A 14123-nucleotide genomic window follows, 5' to 3' on the forward strand; every position below is an offset into this window, starting at 1 on the left:
AACAAATATTCTTGCAGTCTTCAGAAAAACTTGTGCCTCAACCCAAAGTAAGAACGCCACGAGATACTTTCATTTGTGTGTCACATCTACCTAAAATTCTTCTACAAGAGACATAGATACAAAGTTATAGATCAAATGCAGTTTCAGTTTTTCCAAAAATTTATGTGCTGGAACACAAAATGGCAGAATTTTATTTTGCTTTATTTTATGTCTGCTTTTATTTCTAATGTCTGTCTTAGTGATTGCCACAGAAAAGCTTTCAATTATTCAGAAAATCAAGACTTTGAAACCAAAGTCAGGCTGTGACCACGTCCAAGTGTAACCCCTCAGCAAACACTCAGTAGCTAAATGTTAAGAGATGCCATTTGTTAAAACACTGGGAACTCTCTTCCCTCTCTAACTAGGAACTTGAATTAAAGGGAAATTATCCATTAGGAAAATAGTTTCATGTTCTGACTTTTTAAATAAAATTTTCATTGAGGTATAACACATAGCCAAAAAGTGCAAAGCATGATAAACTCCCACAGTCCAAGGAAACCCATGTAACTGGCAGTGTTACCATAAAAGGGAACATGACCAGGCCCTGGAAGTTGCTTTTATGCCTCCTTCCAGACACCAGCACCCATCAGTCTAACTACCACCTGACTTCAAAACACCAAAAACTGGCCTGAAATCATACAGTGTAAGACTTTTTTGTGTCTACTCAACTATTTTTAATTCAGTAGTTGTTCAAAAATATATATATTTCATCTACATTCAAACCAGATTCCCAGGTTTTATTTTGTTTAGTTTGACTTTTTCCAGCTTAAATTCCACTTGAATCAAAGGAAATTAACACCTCAGTGTTCAATGTATATTGAGTTCTAGTTTCTATGTCTTTTTTTTTTCCCAGTTCAGTCCCCCCATTCTAATAAAGGGAGAAATTCTGCAAATAAAAGGAGGAAATGTTTTATTTCACCTAAGATTTCATAAACCACAAACTTAAAGTTCTTTATCTTATATATATAAAATTTATCTTCATGAAAAGTAACAAACTTTTTCATAAGGGTATAAGGAACACAGATGCAACAAACTTGAAAATCCTGAATCTTGACTCCCCCTACCCCAATGTATATGAGGAAGATTTCTGTTATTCTAGGAATATATCTAGGGCAAATGGAAAAGTCAAACAGAAGTAGCAGTGGATATGACAAAATACAAGAAATGCAGAACCAACTTAACAGGCTTTTTTTTTTTTTTTTTTTAAGAACATGCTTCCTTATCAAAATAGCAAGCAAACTGATATGCCAAAATGAGAAAGTATTTCTCAATAATTTGAATTTAATTTGAATAATTTGAATTTAAAATAATTTGAATTTAATTTTTGACTGTTCTACCTGATCAGGAATAAAAATTTAAAAAATCATAGTACCTAACTGAAAAATAGTGAATACACTATTGGTAAGAATATAAATGGGTACTGGTAGTCACTACGGAAAAACTCACTCAAAAAACTAAAAATAGAACCACCATACAATCCAGCAATTCCACTTCTGGATATTTAGCTGAAGGAACTGAAATGACTATCTAGAAGAGATATCCACACCCTTATGTTCCCTGCAACATTATTCACACCCTAAGTGGCCACAAATGGATACATGGATACAGAAAACGTGGTATACAGATACATATTATCCTACCATAAAAAAGGTATACAGATACATATTATCCTACCATAAAAAAGGGGCAGGGGAGAGAGGGATCCTGACAGCTACATGAACCCTAAGGGCATCACGCTAAATCAAAGAGACAAAAAAAGACAAACACTGCATGGTGTCACTTATATGTGGAATCTAAAAACACCAAACTCATGGAAACCAAGATCAGATTAGTGGTTGCCACAGGGAGAGGATGGAAGGTTGGGAGGGAATGGAGGGAAAGGGTGGAGGTAGTCAAAGAGTACAAACTTCCAGTTACAAGATAAAAAAGTTCTGGGGATATTATGTATAGCATGAATGACTGCAGTTAACAATACTGCATTGTATGCATGAAAGTTATTAAGAGAACAGATTTCAGAAGTTCTCACCACACACACACACGTACCTACATGTGGTGACAGATGTGTTAACTAGCCTTATTGTGATAATCATTTTGCAATATACACATATTTTAAATCACTACATTGTACCTCTTGAACAACATTAGATGTCAATTATATCTCAGTAAAGCTGGGAGGGGAGGGGGAGAAAACAGTGGAAAGAAATTAATATGCCACCTACAGCAAACTTTAGAAATCAATATCCTATGCTAAGGAAGCCCAAACGGGAAATCTGGCTGCACACAGCTGTGTAATAAAACAATTTGTTACCGTGACAGTCATCTCAAAAGTAGTCTGATAGACAACAAAGAAGTTAAATTAGACATGGGGCAATATATAATAGAGCCCCACAAGGTTTTTGTTTTGGTTCTTATATAACAAGTCAGTTCAATCACTCATTGGCAAATAAATGATTCAAGATAGACTTCCATATTTTAACTTACTCCATTATTCATTCATCCATCCCATTATTCTAACTCTGACATCATTAATCAGTCAATAAATGTTTGAAAATTTTTCAGAAATTTATTTATTCAACAAATATTTTAAAATACACACTTTACGTACATTACTGTCATAGACAGGAATTCAATGATAAGCAAAAAAACAGACTTTCTACCCTTTACAGAGGAGACAGTTATGAATCCTAAAATAACAGAAATAAAAAAGAAAATTATTGGTTGTAAGTTCTGGGAAAGGAAAAGCAGTAACACTGATAGGGGAGCACTGAAAAAAAGGGCAGGAATTAAGTATGTCTGTCTGTGTGTATATGCAAGAGGGGTTCACTAGCCTGAGGCAACAGCAAGTTGCAAGTGCAAATGGCCTAAGGCAGGAGGTAACGGGGCCAATAAGTAACTTCAAGTCCATTGTGCTGAGCTCTTGAGGACAAAATAAAAATAACTCCAGAGATGAGGAGCAGGGGCAAACAAGAGCTAGTTGTGACCATGATGAGAATAAAATTTAGCTAATGAGAATATCTGAATAATACCCATTTTCTCAATAAAATCCCATTCTTTTCAGACTAAATAATCTGAAGAACACTGAGAGGCCAAGGTCAGTCTCCTTACCGAAGAGTCACATATCCACTGGACCTGTGCGAACCCCAGGTCATAATACTGTCAGCACCTGAGTACAAGGGGCACCTCACACAAAGTGGTTATGCTCTGAGTGTCATAAAAAACTTGCACATTACTTTGGTTTTCATCGATTCTTTGTAGCATATGTAGCTTCAGGAGAGAGCCTATCTTTTTCATATTTCACAAAGGTCCTCAGATTTACGAAACAATGCCTGCCTTCATAAATTACTCAGTTCAACTCCAAAACCCTTAAAAACTCCCTGTAAATAAGCCCCGAGTGACACCCCTTCACACACTCTTCCACACATCAAGCAGGAAGGGCTTCTATCCACTAGAAGGTGCAAGATCAATGTGTAATGGCTCCCAAACCCACTCCCTCCAAACTGGTTTCTCTTAGGGAGATAATCAGCAGAAACAGGGTGCCACACAACACGTGACATGAAGAAAGAAAAGTTCTGTGGGGCGCCTGGATGGCTCAGCTGGTTGATTTCAGCAGGGGTCATGCATGATCTCACGGGTCACAGGATAGAGCCACAAGTCCCGCTAAGGGGGGGGGGGGGTCTGCCTGGGATTCTATCTCTGCCCTCCCCCCACTCCTGCATGTACTTTCTCTTCCTCTCTCTCAAAGAAATAAATAAATCTTTGAGGGGGGAGTTTTGTGGGTGCCCAACAGGTTCTCAATCACTGGTTTCCCTGCATCTCATCTGAAGGCTGGGTCTGTCTCTCTCTGAACAATGCTATAAGCCTCGATACACTGAGTAAATTATAGTACATTTTCTAGAAAAGAAAGCAAGTTAGTTGTCTTTATCTATTATCACTGGTTAGAGATTCTGAAGCTCAGTTCCTTGGACAAGGAGGTTGTCAGGAGAAATAAACTCTAGACTGAAGGCCTTTAAAGATACTTCTTCAGCTTCTGCTTACTGCTGCAGCTCATGCAAACATCCCGCTCCTAAGAATCTTCACTAAGGTTTACTTATCCTTCCGTGCGTTCTATTCTGCAGGGTCGCCACTGCCTAACTTGTTGAACATAAAGGGCAAGGAAGCCATCTAACCAGGAGATCTACTCAACAGATGGTGAAGGGAGAGAGGCAGCAGCACAAGGACACAAAGAAAGAAACTGACAAATGCACTGACCGGGACAAAAGACCAAGTTGAAGGAGACACAAGCAAGAAGCCAGCGCATCCAACTGCGCCGAAGTGGGTCAATGTGTTTCCTACCTTGATTGTTTTCAACCCAAAACTACTATCTACTGTTCTGGGTCCCCTGTCTTCCCTAACGTGTAAAGAGGCCTGTAAATGCAGATGACACTCGGCCACCGCAAACACTGCGCTCCTTACCTCCAGGTCGGTAGACGACGTCATCCTCGGTGATGTAAGAGGTTATCTCGCCAGTGTCTGTCCTTTCATAACGAGATTTTTTTTTCGGTGGTTTCTTTTTGTTCTTCTTCGTGGACTCCTCCGTGGTGGCACTATTATTGTCATTATCCTCATCTTCGCTGTGGTCACTCTCAGCATAATTTTTGGCTCCTCCTTCCAAGGTGCAGCTCCTGCGTGGTCTTGAATTCTCACCCTCTCTTGCTTTGTCTCGTTTATCTCTCTCTCGGTCCCGATCTCGGTCCCGGTCCTTCTCTTTCTCTTTGTCTTTGTCTTTATCAGCTGTCATGATTCTCCACGTGCCTTCTTCTGTCCTCTCACGGCTAGGCCTCCGTGAAAGGTAGACAGTAAGCCTGGGCTTCAGTCTTCTGAATTTCTCACTCAATTCCAGGGAAAATCCAACCACTCCAACTACCCCAACGTTTCAAAAACGCTAGGCAAGAAAAGAGAGAAAGAAAAACTGATTTTACTTTAACATTTTCTCATATTTCCTTCCTAAAATAATGCTTTGTTAAATGAATCTCTTATTTACTCATGTTTTAGCCCCAAAAACCTGGCAAACCACTGGAAAAAAGTTAGGACAAGTGATACAAAGTATGTGAAGTTTTTGGCCTCAGCTAGTATATGGCTTGGGATTTACTACCACACCAATAACGAAAACATCTCAATGCATAATAGTAAACCACACTTTCTGTTCATCAATTGTTCTCTTCTTTTGAAGGAAAAAGTAATGCATACCTAATACACAATATATAATGGGTATAATTACATAAAAGGAGCTTCATAACCCATAATATTAATTTACAAGGGCAAGAACCTATATACTAAAGTATTAACACGGGGGGGGGGATTAAAAAAAAAATTGGATAGCCTGGAAAAATGTCTCAAGATGTCTCTCACAGGGAACTATCTTCTGAAAACTCTTTCCAGCCACATCGCCAAATTTCCAGAGCTCCTCTCAAGAATAAACACAGGCATTGACTCAAATAAAAGTGATGACCCTCAAAGCAAGAGTCTTGCCTTCAACTGCAATTCTTCCCATCTTCTAAGTCTCCTGCTCGAGTTATTTTCCAGGAAAAATGGTATCTCTGAATTATCTCTGCCTTGACAAAACAGCTTCCCAAAACAATCTTCCATCTTTAGGAAATATTAGGTGGTTTTTACATGCTTTCAAATTTCCACTATTAATAACCTCCCTAGTAAACTCCTCTCTAGAACTAAGCTCAACAAGGAAAGACTGAAGTTTTTAAGACTTTAAAATGAGGAGAGAGACTCTCCAATCTCAACCCAACACAATTCTTGTAAAAATTTTACAGGGTGAGGGGAGGCCATGACAGATGGACATGGACTATTTTGTTTACAAGTCGGTTTTAGGACAGTCATAATTACCAGTAATTTATCTCTTGCCATCCTGAATCATCTTGCTCAACATCTCTCATTTGTTGAACAATCTATACTAAATACTATCTACATGCCAGGTGTTTGGATCTGAAGACACAATGAGGAAAAAACTCAAGAGTCCTTGCCCTCAATGCTCTAAGTACCCCTACCCCCCCAAAAAAAAGCAAACAACTGATCAATATGAGAACCATCTGCTTCTTATGTTACTAGGGCCAGACAGAAAACGACATATGCAAACAAACAAAAGATTGGTCCTCTTTATTCAGACAACAACAAACAAATCAACTTGCAATTACACACACAGAAAAACACAGAGAAACTTCTATTTGGTCATGCCAAAAACCATCCAAAATGATTATATTCTCTCTCTAAAGCTCTTACGTCAACTCTGACACCAGAAAAGACCTCTCCATAAGCACTTCAAATATCCTCAGGCATTCAAGAAAATATAAAATATTCACAAGCACCTATGGAAGACAGACCTATAAAGGAATAATAATGCTGACAACTTAAAGTCAGAAGAGAGAAAGTGTGTAGCACAGACTTAGATTACTTCCTTCTACATAGGAAATACGCTTCTAGACAGGATTTCAATTTTCTAAACATATTTCAAGAAAATGAAAAATTATCCTAGTGCCTGCAGAAGTTTTGCCTAGATGAATAATCTGCTAAACAAACAGTAATATACTCCCAAGTCCCTGTAGGCCACTAGTATCAGCAACTGAAAATACACAAGGAGACATACTACTTTCTCCACTGGGCTGAAGTTTAAAGCATGAACAAGTCAATCATGCAAGAAAGAAAACTATTAGCAAACGCCGTTTTTAAAACGTTCCTCTTTGACACTGAAAACACAACAAGGTCTACTTGGAATCTAATAAGAACAAGCAGCTTAGGCTGAAAATTTCTCAGATATAGCTCAAGGACAGACGTCTGATGAATTTAAGAAAAAGAGCATTCTCTCCAGGGTTAACAAGATAATCAGAAAATTATGTAAAAATATTATTTCAGCACTCAGAAAGGAAAGAAATATTAAGTCCATGTCGTACATTCAACTACTCCTTTAAAAATCATATATACAAGCTTCTATTTTCAAAGAAATTTGAGTTATCTCTGCCCAGACTAAGCAAGAAAGAAAAATTCAAGAAACAACAGAGGGCATCCACAAAATAAAGCCCCATGTGTATATCCAAAACTTTCAGGTAACAAAGAACAGTGATAATCCAAAGCAAAAGTCAACCAATTACCATTTACGTTTGACTCTAAAACACAGTGCAACAGGGATGTATTTTTTTCCTCTGCATTTACCATACTAATCAGATTTTTTCTGAGCCTCATTATACAATGACCAACACACAATAATAATGTGACATTTGAGGAAAGGAATCCAGAGAGAAACCAGATGGCAATGACAAGTGTAGATGTCATTTCAATTTGCTAGAAATGATCTACCAATACAATAGCATTTTTGTTAATAATAAGGGGTTTATAGAGCAGGTTCCTGCCATGATCTCATTCAATTCTTTCTCAACAGTTCAGTGAACTTGACAGAAGTCACCATCCCCACTTCATAGACTACAGAAGGGAAACTGAGAAGAAATCATGTGCATGAAGCCATACAGCCAATGATTCTGCCCAAGTAAACCCCATCCGACCCAATTATAACCTACTACTCCGGTTGTAATCTGTGCCCCAACGTCACCAGCTCTTCATCGGTGCTAACTTTTCCTGCATGCATCCAGGCTGATAATTTGCACAGACAGAGTTAGGAAACACACTCACTTTGCCCTTCCCTTCCCCAAAAGAAATTTTTATCCAGTAACAAAGACAAAAATACTGAAGGTTTTCTGTTGATTCACTTGCTCAACCCAGTTAAACAAAAACCATAAGATACTTCTTAAGATTTTATTTTTTTATTTATTTGAGAGAGCAAAAGCGAGGCGCATTCACACACAAGTTGGGGGGAGGGGCAGAGGGAGAGAGAATCCCAAGCAGACTCCCCACTGAGCTCAGAGACCCATGCAGGGCTCCATCCCACAACCCCAAGGATCATGATCTAAGCCAAAATCAAGAGTTGGATGCTTAATTTCCTGAGCCACCCGCGTACCACTATAAAATACCTTAAAAACAAAAGAAAAAAGAAAATCTAATCTAGAACATGTTCAGAGTCACAAGTCTATTCACTGAACAAATGTCTACCAAATGCCTACTGTGTACTACTTACTGCTCTAGGTTTGAGGAAAGCAGGAGAGAACCACACACAAACTTCCCTGCTCTTGTGGAGCTGACACCATAATCAAAAGAATGATACGTATACAGTATATGAGAAGATCTTAAGTAAGGAATCCAGAGCGGGGTGGAACGGGACTCAGTGTGGGAGACTTGCAAGGAAGACCTTGGGCTTTGCCCCAAGCAAGAGTGTTAAAGCCGTGGGGTACATGAAAGGAGCTTATTCCAGCAGAGGGGGAGGAGGTGCAAATGTCCAGAGACAGAAGTGAGCTGAGCACACACAAGATCCAGGAGGCCAGTGGGGCTGCAGTGGTATGAGGAAGAGGGCACGTGGAAGGGGATGAGTTCAGAGAGGTGAAGGGGGGGCTGAATCCTGCCTTGCAAGCCAGTGTAAGGACGCCGGAGCCTTTACTCAAGTGTCATGAAGTGACATGAAGTGACTCGAAAGACACTTCAGCTACTGCAGGGATCTGAGTAACAGAGAAAGGCATGATCTGACTATGTTTAAGATCACTCTAATCGTTGAGAAAAAACCTAAAGGGATGCAGGGGTTACAGCATGAAGACCAGTGAGGCAGGAGGCTTACTATGTAATAAGCCAGGTAAGAGGCAGAGGCAGCTGGGACAGACCAGCACAGCACGGGCAGAGAAGGGGAGGAGTCTTATTTTCTGTGTACTTCTAAGGTAAGTGTCAAACTGGATATGCTGACAAACTGGGAGGTGAGGTGAGATGGAAAGAAGCCAGGAACAACTCCAAGTGCTCTGGCATGAGCAGCTGGATGACGAAGCAGGCGTTATACGAGTTTTGGAAGAAAGGTTAAGAGCTCAGGAACGAACATGCTAAGTTTGAGAGGCTTATAAAAAGCACACAAAGATCTTCAGTAGGCAGAGGTCCATGCTGGAGATAAAGATTTACTTTTTTTTTTTTTAAGATTTTATTTATTTATTTGACAGAGAGAGATCACAAGTAGGCAGATAGGCAGGCAGAGAGAGAGAGAGAGAGGAGGAAGCAGGCTTCCTGCTGAGCAGAGAGCCCGATGCGGAACTCGATCCCAGGATCTGAGATCATGACCTGAGCCGAAGGCAGCGGCTTAACCCAATGAGCCACCCAGGCGCCCAAAGATTTACTTTTTAATTTCATTTTTAAAGCCATGAGATTGAATGAGATCACCAAGGAAGTGAATGTGCATAGCTTTTCTGATAAAATTTTTTAGACCCACAAAAACCTTTAGTACTCATACTTGAGTGGAGAGCATATTCAAAACAGACCTGCAACTTACAAATTTCCAAAAGCAGCACCCCTAGGACTAATAAAAAAAAAACATGTATTCTTCTCAGTAGTTCCCACATTTCTCAGGTTGCACTTCATCATTTTATCTTAACTGATAAAAATCTGGTCAGCCAGCCTAGCTGTGCTCTCATCTTATCAAAGTCAAAGGCCTTCAAGAGTCAGTGATACAGAACTACTACTCTTTATAACTTCAGCTAGTTCACCCTCTGCATAAACATCATTTGCCTCTTAAAGTGAAGCCAACAACCGCTCACAAGCCCCTCAACACGACTTAACCAGAACCGATTCAGAAAATGCTAAAATTCCTGTCATGCTCAGGGTCCAAATCTAATTTTAAGAAAACCATTTCCTGACACTATTTAAGCAGTCTCAGGAGGTTAGACCCATGTCAGAACTGGACTGAAAAGCCAAGACCCAAGATCTTGGCACTGCTATGTACTGAACTGCCTTGGGCAAATCACTCTACCTCTCCAAACCCGTTTCACTGCTGTAAAATAAGGACAATCACCAGCGACCTCCCAGAACTGCTTTGAGAATTAAGTTAATTAAGCACACCTTATGCATCCGCACTTATAGACTATGAAGTGCTTTACAGATGCAAACTCTCACCAGCAGATAATACCCAATAGTATATTGTGCTATGCAAGATACAAACGTAGCCAAACATCATGCCTACCCTCCAGAGTTTAGTGCCTCTTGCAGCGCGGGCTGGGGGTGGGGGCATTCTACTGTACAACTGAGAACTAAATTGTGTAGAATGGACTACAAATGACAAAAATTCAAAAGATTCTCTCTGGGATCATATAAAACTCACTTGTCCATGAAAAGTTGCCACTTCCTCCTGAGGTCTCACTCCCTGAATGCTAATAATCCCAGTTACTCAAGCCAAATTCTATAGGACACTTGACTCACCAACACAGCTAGTGAAGTATAATTAATTTTTCCTCATTCAACCACATCAAGAAATATTTGTTTGTCAAATTCCCAATCACACAGCAGGTATTTGGCTCAGCTCTTAGGGTCCACCAGTCACAGCCTGAATATCTCTATAATGTTATCTACTGCTCCCCCTGATTCAGTGACAAGGCATCAACATCTTCACAGAGACTAATACAACTGCCTTCAAACTGATCTCTGCCACTAAAATTTTGGTTTTTTTGCCCTCCTTCCAATTTACCCCGCAATGCAGCCAGCCAGCATGTCCGACACTGCACCACTCTTTTTAAACAGGTATTAATTCACACCCCCACACAATCCAGCCTTTAAAGTACAATTCAGGGGTGCCTGGGTGGCTCAGTGAGTTAAAGCCTCTGCCTTTGGCTCAGGTCATGATCCCAAGGTCCTAGGATAGAGCCCCACGTCGCACTCTCTGCTCAGCGGGGAACCTGCTTCCTCCTCTCTCTGTCTGCCTCTCTGCCTGCTTGTGAGCTCTGTCTGTCAAATAAATAAACAAAATCTTTTTTTAAAAAAATTTAAAAAAAAACAAAAAACAAAAATATAAACGTACAATTCACTTCCAAAGACTGGGAAGAACCTCATGTCCTGACTGTCCCTTGGCTTCTCCAGCTCCCTCTCCACCTCTCCCATGTGCTCCAGCCCCCTCAAAGCACTCCCTTCCTTCTCAGGAACCCATGTGCTTAGGATACTCACCCCCTCCCCTTGGTCTGCCTAACCTCAACTCACCTTCAGGGCCTCAGGCATTTCTGTCGCCTCACTCCAGGAAGGCTCCCAGGACTCCCCAGTCTGCCTGTAAAAGGGCCATTGCTCATCCCATTGCCATCAGGCAACTGCTAGCCTATGGCCGTTCTCCACTGACAAGGACCATGGCTATCATAGAATGTTTACTGGAACAACTCCCATTACAGCAATTTCCTCTCTGTACCAAACCCACTGTAGAGTGTCAACCTCATTATCATTTAACCACTCTGAACACACACCCTCCCTCTGGAAAGGCTGCTCACCGCCTTTGGCTTACCTGGCACGGTCCTCTCCTGGGTCTGTCAACCTGATCCTCTGCCCCCAGTACCCCACCAGCCAGAGCAGGAGTTCTATAGGGCATGGTGTCCCCTTTCTCATCCTCGACTTCTATCCTCATCAATCTCATACACGTCCACCAGCCCACAGGTAACACAAACACACAAGTGACCACAAACGGACATGTCTACCAAACCTCCACAGAATGAAAACTGTCCACCTCAAGTCTCCTCCTGGAGATCTCAAAGGTACCTCAACATAACCAAACTAAAGGCATGCTCTGGCCCCAAATGAGCCCCTCTTCTAAATGGTCTCTCTCAGTGCCTGGTGCCCCTCCTCATCCTTGTCATGCCAGCTAGACACCCAGGCAGCAACATTAGTGCCCACCTTTCATCCTAGCATCAACCAACCCTGTCACTGTTACCTAATAAATTTCTCTCAACCTCCTCTACTTCAGGACACCTCCAACACCACAACCTCAGTTACAGCTTCTAGGATGGCTTTTCTGGACCACTTCAACTGGCTTCTCTTCAAATCCACTCCTATGAGCCCTTACAGTTCTCCTTCTACACTCCTGCCAGGGTACACCTCTCAAAAGGCTGATATGATTATGTCAATCACACCTTAAAAATGGTCATTCAATGACTTCCCACTTCTGTTGGCTAAAAACCCAAATCATAACATGTTTTTTTTTTCTAATGTTTTTTTTTTTTCTAATGTTTTCTTAAGTTATCTCTACCTCTAATGTGGGGCTTAAACTCATAATCCCCCAAGACCAAGAGCTGCATGCTCCTCTGACTAAGCCACACCGATGTTCCAAGCCCTTCATCTTATCTGACTCATCTCACACCACTCTGGCATTCCTTCCCTCAGTTCCCTGAATATACCACACGCCCCCCTGCCCAGAGCAAGTACTCTGCTCAGGTTCTTCCTTTGGTCTGTGTTGCTTCTCTCCTTTCTTGGCCTATGTGTCTCCTACTCTTCCTTCAGGTCGCAGCTCAACAACAACTTCCTTGACATGTCTTTTCCTGTCCCAAATGATTAGGTTAAATCCCTTTGCAACACTTTCTACAACTGTAAGTTCACATTTATTTGTGTGACTTGATTAGCAGCTGTCCAGAAGCTAGAAGCTCCATGAGAAGTTGACCCTTGACTGTTTTTGCCCCCTCTTGTATTCTCAGATTTCTCAAATCCTAACGCTGCCTGGTATGCAAAGATGAGCAATAAATCATCTTCTCCTGCCCTCCGTTTCACACATGAGCTAGATAAGTCAAGAGAGCACTATGATAAGACTTTTATTTGGGAAAGAAAATATTTCATGAGCACACAAGTAAAGCGGTGCTCAGGCTGGATCATAAACCCTGAACAGGGTAGGGATGAGCAAAAAGATAGAGAAAACATTTCAGGTGCAAAGAAATATAGTAAGCAGAATGGTGGGTTAATCACCATCCTTAATGGGAACTACAGGGAAAAACCAGTAGGAAATGGGCTGGGGGAGGGGCACATGGGGAGGATAGTTAATGGAGGCTCCTAAAATAATAAAGCAGCTATCACTCACTGAGCACTTAAAATGCCCTACGCATTTTACACATTAATCCATTTAATCTTCACCAGATTAGTAATTATTCAAGAAAAAAACATGTAAACCAGGACATATGACCAATCTAACTCTGTTCAATAGGTACTATTGTTATGTACATTTTCCAATGCAAAAGCAACCACAGAGAAGCTGAGCAAGTAGACCAAAATCACACAATTATGTGTTAGATCTAGGATATATAACCAGGCCGCAGCCTCCGAGGCCTATACTCTTAACCACAAGGCCATATTGCCTTAAATTATCCACTCTTAAAAGCTAAGTTATCCAAAACAACAGGCTAAGCAAACAGGTGTCACTGAAGACTCTTGAGACAAAAGGAACATTTTGGAAACACTGACCTTGTTTGACTGGAGGTGTAGGAGTTGTTAGTTCCATCTGAACAAGCTTGCTTTCCAATCCCCTGTCTCTAAAAGCTTAGATCAGGAACCAAAGCACCCCAAGAACTTCTGCCTTTGCCATTTCCACATTTAGCATTCTCTCTTAGAAACAAAATGAGATGGTCCAAATGCAGAAGACACAAGAAAGCCACCCCATCTTCCGGGCCCTGACTCTAAGAGAAGCAGCTGCAGCCCACATGCCAAGGAAAACCAAAAAGGCTACAGTTGGGCAACTTGCTTTCAAAAGGAAACCAATTTTATTCTCCTGTTCCTTTTCATATCAACATCCTGGGAGAGAAAATGTAATTAATGACTTTTGCTCTAGAAAGGAAAATGTCACTCCAACACTTGCCCTCACTGGATAAGATATAAGGTATTCTCATAAACAGCAACCTGCTGCAGAGAATACTTCAAAACATGGCAGAGAAATCACCTACGAACCTGCAAGGTAACATTGAAATATGGGGTCAGCAGGTCTGTGACCCCATGCAGAGGTAAGACTATGTTTTACCCAAAACTGATGTGGTATTAAGAGTAGTTCCTCTGTGTAAAAATAAATGAGTTGTGAAGTTCTTCCACCCGACAAGCTCAACAATATAAGCGAATGAGTGGCTATACATGCAACTCCAACAATTCTCTACATTTGGGGTTAATGAATACTTAAACTCAATCAATCCTGAGTTAGCATACCCGGTACTGAAAGAACATAACGGAGATGGGACGAT

At 41.0% G+C, this 14123-nt stretch overlaps 1 protein-coding gene across 4 annotated transcripts in view; it reads right to left on the minus strand.

Moving 5' to 3' along the window:
• RERE (arginine-glutamic acid dipeptide repeats) overlaps positions 1-14123 on the minus strand; it is a 428379-nt gene that overhangs the window by 253901 nt on the left and 160355 nt on the right. For all 4 annotated transcript variants that reach the window (XM_044237096.1, XM_044237094.1, XM_044237092.1 and 1 more), the window contains exon 2: positions 4492-4960. In XM_044237096.1, coding sequence (XP_044093031.1) covers positions 4492-4816 — 325 coding nt within the window. In that variant the 5' untranslated portion in view covers positions 4817-4960. The remainder of the gene's footprint in view (positions 1-4491; positions 4961-14123) is intronic.

The sequence above is a fragment of the Neovison vison genome, chromosome 2 (assembly GCF_020171115.1).
Source record: "Neovison vison isolate M4711 chromosome 2, ASM_NN_V1, whole genome shotgun sequence".
NCBI classification, from domain to species: domain Eukaryota; kingdom Metazoa; phylum Chordata; class Mammalia; order Carnivora; family Mustelidae; genus Neogale; species Neogale vison.